This window comes from Saccostrea cucullata, unplaced genomic scaffold, assembly GCF_032062105.1.
Source record: "Saccostrea cucullata isolate Sc308-1 unplaced genomic scaffold, CSIRO_AGI_Scuc_v1 ctg63, whole genome shotgun sequence".
NCBI classification, from domain to species: Eukaryota; Metazoa; Mollusca; class Bivalvia; order Ostreida; family Ostreidae; genus Saccostrea; species Saccostrea cuccullata.
The window spans coordinates 370071-380250 of NW_026933545.1; the positions used below are offsets into that span (position 1 = coordinate 370071).

The following is a 10180-nucleotide window of genomic DNA, read 5'->3' on the forward strand; positions in this document are numbered from 1 at the left end:
TTCTATATTTAAAGAATTCTCTCTCTCTCTCTCTCTCTCTCTCTCTCTCTCTCTCTCTCTCTCTCTCTCTCTCTCTCTCTCTCTCTCTCTCTCTCTCTCTCTCTCTCTCTCTCTCTCTCTCTCTCTCTCTCTCTCTCTCTCTCTCTCTCTCTCTCTCTCTCTCTCTCTCTCTCTCTCTCTCTCTCTCTCTCTCTCTCTCTCTCTCTCTCTCTCTCTCTCGAAATGTTCTCTCTCTCTCCTCTCTCTCTTCTCTCTCTCTCTCTCTCTCTCTCTCTCGGGTATAGGAGGTGTAATCACTTAATAAAACTTAAACAATGGGATGGCGCATGTTGCCGAGTTAACTTTCATCTAGATACACATGTTTTCTAAAGGTATCAATAGCCAAGTAAGAATTTGGGCGTCAAGATTAATGCGCTCGGGACAACAAATACCCGTGGAGCTCAGTACATTTCATGATCTGCACACAAAAAGGCGTTCGATTTGCTTTATATTTTTCCTTATGTTGAAAGTATATGCATCTTCCTAATGTTCATTCCCAACACAACAGAATTGTAAAGTATCAGAAGAATCTATAATACTTCCACATCAACACGACAAACATGAACAATATGTAAATAAATAAAATTATACGGAAACGCATTTCACACACCAGATATGATGCCATGTATAAACAAGGGATTGTGTTCTAATTATGCGTCATTAATTACTTTCACATTCATCTTGTGCATAAAATCAAATTTATTTATGAATGTATAAATAATGTAATGATAAAAATGTCTAAAATTTCGGCTAAAAGAACCCACTTTCTCTTTTTTTGAAAATCTTTTCTTTTTTATTTATCATACAAACATATAATTGCAGAATATGTCTTCAACATTTTAGCAGAGACAGTGATAGTTTCAGGAATACAGCTTCTGAGAGATCATATATATTCGCAAAGTCACAATATTTTACCACTTGGCGACTTCAAAGGGGAGAGGCTTCTTGACCACCTCTGGCAAAACAACCTCGTCTGTGTTCTACATGTGTCCAAGAGACCTCTCTTTTGAATTCAAAACGGTCATATATTTTTAATCAGGGAAGATTATTCATCAAATAAAAATCATATACATTGTAGGTAAACAAAAAGCAACCTGTTATTTTCTAACACAATATAAGACTACAAGTTACTAGAATTCATGTTAATTTTTTAAACTCATTTTTTCATTACAGATGAGTATTACGAAGAGTTATTTCCATGAGTAATACGTATCATAGATAAAATAACTAAAAGAAAACTGTGACATATTGTCTAGAACCAATCAGATAGTGCGTTGTATTAGCATATTATAATGAGGTATAAGATAGCGATATAAAAAAAATATAGAAGGTAAAGAGGTAAAATTTACCCTGTCTATCAAATAGTATAATAAAGAAAGGAAGTGGTTACGATTTTTATGAAATTTTAATGTCCGATGAGGAATTATATTTCCAAAAAGTAAGACAAGAGTTTCCAAGGCAATTGAACACTCCATTATTTCAGTTTGTTCATTCACATGTTCATAAACGTAAAAACTATAAGAAATGTGGAAACTTGACTATGTAATCATATTTCAATATGACTGTACCTCGATCTATATTGAGAAATTCAATGTATTATAAGCTCATGAAAAGATGTACATATTTGACTTTTATTTATACCCCCCCCCCCAAAAAAAAAAAACCCAAGAAAATCCTGTTCATATGACTTCTCAATTTTCACACAAACTGCATAAAATAAAGGTAAAATAGCATATCTTGTATCAATTAAAATGCAACCAAAAAATTTACGTTGTCTTTGAATAAAAATTTCATGCTAAATTGACAAAAAAAGGTACTCACCTTCAATTAGCTATTTTCAAACTGTTTTCCCGTGGGTATTTATTTAATCTTATTTTATTTTCTTCTTTATAATAACGTTGGTATTTTAGTATGGCAGAGATATACAATTATGACTCGTTTATACTGTACTCTCTAACTGTTAGGAATAATTTATATTTCACGAGAAAGGGACGCCATACATTTTTCAGTAAAGATACATAACACGGCGTTAGTTGTTTAATTTCTTTAAAATTTCACGTTTTGTGAATAGTTCACAAATTAGAAAATTAAGTATATGGAATACTTTAATGGGAAATAAAGACAAACGAAGTTATTTGTTTTTAGAAATTATATTGAAAAATAATAACGCCACTCTTTGTTACCCCAGCAGTGTTTGTCGTGTGATTTTAAACTTATCTGACAACCGTATGAATTAGGTTTAATAAAAATAAATCCACAAGATACTGATGTACAAGTAACAGTTACTGGCATAATGCGCCGTTGCTTTATTCTTTAGTTTTTATAGAAAGTTGCACGGAATACCCGATTTCGCGGATTCAACGATACCGTAATATCGAGTATTATACGCGATTTCACGGATAATACTTGATTTCGGGTGTTCTCTCCGACCTGTTGAAACAGGTCAATACAACCTAATCATAGAGTTCATTTACAAAGGCCATTTCATAAGAGATTCGCTGAAAGCATGGAAACCATTACAATATTATCAAAAAAAAAATAAAAAAAAAATAGGAAAAGTCTTTACTTTGTCATTCAGAAAAAATATCTACATTAATTGTATTTATATACAATATAAAATAAATGTATTTTTATTCGATAAATTTTTGACACCAACACCACACTACCTTGTACATGGTGTTTTCGTCTTGTGCTTTTTTCTGATGTAAAGAAATAAGAAATTGTATGGATCCATGTATTAGACCGCAAAGTCGACGTCTTTTTAGAATAATTTATATTTCGAGTGTTTAAAATTTTGATAAGCTGTTTTAAGTAAAACGAAAAAAAAATAGTGTCTTTTCTTTCTGTAAACTCGGTTATTATTGATTCTCTCGTAAAAAGTGAACAAAAAATAGTGAAAGAAATCTTGTGGGAAACAGTCATAATTTCTTTCCCCCACCCCGAAAAAGTTTTTTGATATAGGTGACTTTTTCGTTAAATTAAAAATGATAATAATAAAACCCCGAGAAAGTTTTTTGATATAGGTGACTTTTTCGTTAATAATAAAACCTAAAGAATGAATGACTCAAGTTAAGTAAAACAGAACACTTAATTAATGTCTTTTATGGTACATGGGCGAATACTTTCAGAAGTTTTTAGCGACAAAATTGAATTCTTTTTTGGCTCTTTTTATTCTTCCTTTTTCTTTTCTTTCTTCTTTTTCTTTTCCATTTTTTCTTACCTACAAAAGCTGATTTTAATTATTAGTGTTATCCCAATTGCTATATTTAAAAAAAAAAAATGGTTGTTCACATGAAATAATAGCTAAAATAATTTTTATTTTATGCTAAAAACAACAGTTATCAATAGCTCTGTTTAATTCTTCAAAATGTGTATCAATATGAACACATAACTTCGAGTCTATGAAAATGAATTTGTTCAATTGAAATAAAATACATTACGACGAGTACATTCTATACTAATTTTATGACCTTTTCATTCGTTCTAAAATAAGAATCATATAAACAGAATAAATATGTGCTAACCTCTTTTACTTTGTTTGATCAAAGTTTGAGCGCCAACTTTGTCCAGCACTTCATCACATATCGAATTGTTCTGCAGACTTCTTACAACTAAAATTTTTACATAAAATAATCACCTGTCATATCGTTCTTTCCCCATGAACATTAAATTAAATCTTAAATATTTCGTTATCGATCAAAATCAAATTATGCTAATTTTAAGGTATTCAAAGTATAATGAAGGGATTTTAAACAGTTTTAAATAATTTTAAACAAGTTAAAAAACGCATTGCTAGATAACGATAAAGTGAAATGAACCAATAAATGATTTATTTTATTTTGTAGTTTAATAAAGAGGGAGTTTATGCATAATTTCAACAAAAGATTTGTTTGAAATTCAAATTACTTTTTACAATATCCGATAAAAACATGCGCTGCCCATAGACTTCAATGTAAAATTCAAGGTGCGATTCATTGGACAATAATCAAAATTTCGTAAATTCCTTTAGTGAAACATTTTTATTTGATAACATCTTTAAAAAGCTACCATGATTAAAAACATCGGATCATTCATTTATTAGGTACAAATATGGTCGTTGTACGTACATTGAATACCTAAAAATAAAGCATTCTGAGACATTTCATTGCTATAAATTGATATACACATGTCTATTACAAGCATTATATTATGTAATATAAAAATACTAGTATGTAAACTTAGCTCTTCCACGGACATTATTAATAACATATTTCAATCAATCGCAAGATAAGAAAAAAAATCTTACTTTTCATACAGATAAGAAAGCCCCTATATCCAGAGTCCATACAACTTTCATGAGTCATGAAATTCGTTTTAAAAATCAATTTTAAATGCTTCAGATCAGAAATGGCAATTTCCAGATATCCAGATCCTCTTGTTATGTTTTTAGAAACGTTTCCATGCTGAACAAACAGTTGATCGCCGTTATTTGTATTAACGTCGGACCACAGAATCTGTAGTGCCAGTGTCGAATTAATGTGTTTTTGATAAGTTTTAAACTGTAAAGAATAAATTAAATCAGTGAAGCAATATAGATAATTCCAGGGAAAATTGCTTTGACTTCGGACAATAGTTGTTTGTTCTCCCAACTCTCTAATCCTGTTCGGTTTGGATGCTTCTTTGGAGATCAGATCGTAGATCTTTGTATCTAGGAAGATGTAAAACAGTGTTTCTGACTAGATGAAACATTCAAGTATATTTGCTTATATGTCTTATATATTTAGGTGTAAGGGATTTTATTTTATCCTCATCACAATATAATAGAAATGGTAAACTGCGTTTGAAAACCAGCAGGGACTATATTTTTGGCGGAATGATGGCGTATGAAAATATCTTCTTTTCTGCTTCTCAAAATTATTATAGAACATTGAATTTAGTTATAATTTTTACACAGTCAAAGACTAGACAAAATTTTCAAATGTAAGTTAGATTAATAATAAGGGACTAAAGTTTCAAAATATATCAAATAAATAAGATTTTTCACACATGCTAGAACTATGCTGGCTTTTAAATGCTTCAAATCTTAAGTACAAATCTGAGCCAAAAATCCGTAAAAAGAGTTATTTCTCTCTTAGGAAACGATCAAAACTTTTAGTTTTTGTATCATTTTGTACCTTTATGTGAAGACTTTACTATATGTGAAAATTGGAAAAAGTTAAATATAGGAAGCATATAAAAATAACTAATAAATCCTAAAAAATTAAGAAAAGTAGAGGAAATTCGGATTAGCAAATATCCATTTTATTTAAAATATCCATCTTAATTTGGTATTATCATCTTATAGGCCCTATATGGTAGTATCTTTTTATGCAAAAAAAAAATATTCAATCTTTTGAATTACAAGTAGGGATCGCATGATTGGAAACAGTAATTTTTTGTTCTTTATGTCTAGGAAAAAGGTAATGACCTTGACCTGACCTTGCCTCTAATATTAAACGGTCAAATTTAATCTCGCTGATACCATCACTTAGTGATATTGTCCTCTTGATTCTGTGAAAATTTCATTAATTTTTAAATACAAGCAATGTGAGAAGAATCCTACCTTAAGAAGGATTGGTATTTAATATAAACAAATAAATAAAGACATATAAACTCTTAAAATATACTTATTGGTGACTTTGAAAATTCTATTCACGCGTTACAATTAAACTTCGTGTTAGAATTGCATCTTTGTAAGATGAAAGAAGGAGATATACTTAATAAGATTTTTAAAAAAAGATAAAATTAGAAATTATTGAAATAAGTTATTTTGGAATTACTTTTTTTTTTTTGTTTTATTTAAGTTTCTCGATAAAAAGTTACATATTTTCTTTGTATTATTTAATAAGATGTGGAGTATTTATTAAAATTAAACAAACCTGACTTAATAATTCAATTCATGTTCTTAAAAAAAAAAAAACAACGACATTGCATCTAAAAATTCAATTCAATGATTTCAAGCAACAGTACATGTTTTTGATTTTATTTTATTTTGTCAAAGGCATATAGACGCCGATTTTTTTATTTTATCATTTTTATTTATTTTTCATGGTGGCTGAAACGGGTATTTATTATTTTAAAAGATTTTAAAAACATGCGGCACCTTTTTTGAGACATTGCATATTTTTCTCAAACCATCTTTTCCTCCTTTTCAATCCCTTTCGCCTGATCTTAATTGTACATTTCTTTTTCCACATGCAATGTATTGGCGAGGTCCTGAAAGAGTCATCTAGTAACTCAACACTGTCTGTCTTGAAATATTTGCTCTTGTAGCCAGAAACTTGTATCAGTTGACTTCCATTAGTGCACACGACAGATAACTCTCTCTGTTTTGTCTCAACTGTAAATAAAAAAAAAAACTTTAAAGATAAAATGTTTTTTTTTAAATCTATTTTAATGTGAATGCATTATTCAATAATACTCAACAGTATGCACTCCTAAAAATGAGCATTTGTATGAAAGTTCCAAATGATATTTATATAACTTAATAATCATCATTAACTTGTAAAATTTGAAATAAAGAAATGCAATGATGCATGATTTATTATTATTATTTTTTTATTTTTAACTATATTATAAACTATTTGGCAATTTAAAAAAAAAACGCTAAATGTTGTGTCATTTATAATTTTACAACTAAAAATTGATTATCACACTATATATATTATATTTCTTACCTGTTATGATAAAGATACTAAACGTCAGTAGCAAAAAAACTGGCAATGCAGGCATAGTCATTTGTTTTAGAGATGATACTTGAGCTTGTTTTAAAATGTTCCGCTGCACATTAAAAATCGTATCCAAAATTACTATGTTAAATTCAATTATGTCAGGCTACACCAATTCCTAATTCCTAGAGAACATAGGATTTTGTTGCTTTTAATTATCTCAGCTCAATTTATACGAACTTGTAAACAATGACAGGAGAACATTTTCAGACAATTTCCGTCCGTCCTTAGCTAATCACGGTGTATGTACGGTTTTGATTTCCTTAGACAGTTATGGATGGACAGAGCTGGCTTTTGAAATGACATAATACTCACACCATTATAATATTAATTTTAAGTGTTACTACAATCCATTGAAGAAAATGACGTAATTTTGTAGTATACTGTAGAATGTGGATCAGAAAAAGGCGTCATTTGTAACACGTCTGCTTACTCCAGCGGTGAAAGAATTGAAAAAAGGAACTAGAAAAAAATCTTATACAACTTTTTGAATCGTTCGTGATCTGAACGAATTCTACACACACATATGCTGAATTTAACATCTTGAAATGTACTTTATGCACAAAACCCTCATGGCCCTGAAAAAAAACCCACAAAAACGATACCGTCAGACACAATTGTAAGAGGAATTCTTGAATTATATTTATCACTTATAATTCACCTTCTCATTTAACAAAGAATGAGCCAAATGTACCTCATTTTCTTGTATTCGACAAAGTCAACAAACTAACTTAATAATTCGGATATCATGGATATATTTTTTTCATTAATGCATAAAAGGGTTAACCACATCAGGAGTCAATTTATGAATTTCCAGGTCAGGACAAAGGTCAACTCAACAATTCAACAAAACATAAAATCTTTAATATACTTTGATTAAATGTAAAATGTTTATTCATCTGTAACATACAAGAAGTGCAATATAACCTTCACCCATCTGTAATAGATAAGAAAGTGCTACATTACCTACAATGAGGAATTATTCAAGATCAAGGTTAAACTTAAACTGGGACATATGTTATTATATATCCCCCGTTAGATAAGTGGGAAGCTATATAATGATCGGGGTGTCCGTCCGTCTGTCTGTACGACTGTCCTTCCGTCCGTCCATCCGTCTGTTGCACTATTGGGAACCCATCTCTTATCTGCAACTCCTCCTATACCACTGAATGAAATTTAATGAGACTTTCACAGAATCTTTGTTACATAGTGTCATTGTGCACCTCTTATTTTACTTTTTAATGGACACATATTTCGGGTTTCCCATAGTGAAACATTGACCTGCCATTCTTTCTATTATATTAAAGGGTACCCATCTCTTATCCGTAACTCCTCCTATACCACGGTATAAAATTTAATGATACTTTCATAGAATCTTTGTTACATGATGTCATTGTGTACCTCTTATTTTACCTTTTGATCTGAAACTTATTTCGAGCTTCCCGTAGCAAAACATGAACTTTGCCATTATAATCAAATTGGAGGCGGATGGTATCATTTAGTGAGCTCAGTGCTCACAGTACCTCTAGTTTTGATATATGATTTAGCACTTCATATGTAAAATGATGTAAAACGTTTGCGACAATTTTGGCAATCCCAGTAAAACATTACTTAGTACTAATGTCAAATCAAGAGTTGAAACCAAGATGCCTGATCGATTGATTGAGTTTTTCACTTAATCTAGAGCCGTGCACTTGAGAAAGGAACGTTAGTATTGACGCGGAGCGGTGTACGAAAATCGAAATGGGCATCCTGATCACGAAACGAACGATCTACCACTAGGCTACCATGACCGGCAAAAAATAAAGAATTGTTTTTCTTTCACTTATATACCAATTGATCAAGGCATAGTGTGATGGTGTTTCGAAAATATCTCTGGTTCACCATAAGATACCCTAAAACCTTGAAAATAAGACGGATTTAATAATAAGCCGGTTTTGAAAATAAGCCACCTATTTCTTGCATAGAAAATTACCCGAAAATAAGCCTGTTTTGAAAATAAGTCAGTCATGACAATGCCATTAGGAAAGAAGTTAAACTTAAATGTGTTTCTATTTTAAAGCTTTACCCTAAGCTTAAATTCTCTATTCTAACTTTTTCTTGGAGTAGGAGTTCGTCTAGCAGTCGTCATTGCTAAAAGCTCACTGTTTTAAAAAGGGAATTAAAGACACTGGAGCACTTAACTCTTACAGAAGTTGACCTGGATATTTTATTTTTAGAAACTGTTGAACAAATAGTTCTCAAAATATTAATTACAATTTATTGTATTGGTAATAAGCTGTGATAATGTTCTCATCCATTACCAGTATTTTGTATTGATAATAAGCCGTGATTTGAAAATAAGACGGTTTTGAAAATAAGCCCCCATTTTCTTACCAAAACTTAAAATAAGCCGCGGCTTATTTTCAGGGTTTTAGGAAAATTCTGCATAATGTTCAAAGAAAAATTTGGCGAGGCCGTAGAGTATGGCAAGTCAAACGTTGCAATATTCGATCTTTTCCATTTGTATTGTAAAATTTTCCATTTGTATTGTATAATTTTTCATTTGCATTGTATAATTTTCATTTGTATTGTATAATTTTCCATTTGTATTCTACAATTTTTCATTTGCATTGTATAATTTTTCATTTGCATTATATATTTTTCATTTATATTGTAAAAAATCATTTGTATTGTATAATTTTTCATTTGTATTCTATATTTTCCATTTGTATTGTATAATTTTTCATTTGCATTGTATCCGAGGGATTGTTTATTTTGGTTTTGTTACGAAGGATTTCATTGGTTTAATCTAATCATATATCGGATTTGCTAATACCCGAGATATATGTTCCGGGAAGTTTACACGTGTTATCCAGTCTGAGCATAGACTGGCTTGCCTGTCTGATCCTCGATATACAGACAGGTGACCAGTAATGTAAAGGGCCACGCTGATTAATCAGTTATAACGGCCGATGTCTCTGCACTCTGTCGCATAGGCGTTGGAACCGGGGAGGGGGGCTTAACCCCCCCCCCCCCCCGACTTTTTTTTTCAAAAGTAGACATTATATAGGCATTAAAAATTTGGATTTACCTTTTTTTGGTTGGTTTAGCCCCCCACCCCACCCCACTTTCGATTAGCCCCCCCCTCCTATTTCAATTTGCTTCCGACGCCTATACTGTGATCTGTTCCGAGACGGAAACCAAAACAGATCACAGCATGGGCGTCGGAAGCAAATTGAAAGTGGGGGGCTAATCGAAAAAAGGGGCTAAACCAACCAAAAAAAGGTAAAGAGGCACTCTCATAGGCGTCGGAACCGGGGGGGGGGAACTTCGTAACAAACCAAAATAAACAATCCCTCGGATACAATGCTAATGAAAGATTATACAATACAAATGGAAAATATAGAAATCAA

General features: G+C 31.1%; 1 protein-coding gene across 2 annotated transcripts; it reads right to left on the minus strand.

Annotated features, from left to right (window-relative positions):
- Nucleotides 1-3098: 3098 nt before the first annotated feature.
- On the minus strand, nucleotides 3099-7210 carry LOC134238607 (uncharacterized). 2 transcript variants are annotated; one of them, XM_062720739.1, is made up of 5 exons: nucleotides 6735-7210; nucleotides 6161-6397; nucleotides 4325-4726; nucleotides 3564-3650; nucleotides 3099-3259 (listed from the first exon to the last, which is right to left on the minus strand). In XM_062720739.1, the coding sequence occupies exons 1-5, from the start codon at nucleotides 6793-6795 to the stop codon at nucleotides 3174-3176; spliced, it is 873 nt and encodes a 290-aa protein (XP_062576723.1). In that variant the 5' UTR covers nucleotides 6796-7210; the 3' UTR covers nucleotides 3099-3173. The 2 variants fall into 2 exon arrangements, with proteins under 2 accessions (XP_062576723.1, XP_062576722.1); XM_062720738.1 differs by having other exon boundaries at nucleotides 3099-3268.
- Between the last annotated feature and the right edge of the window lie 2970 nt (nucleotides 7211-10180).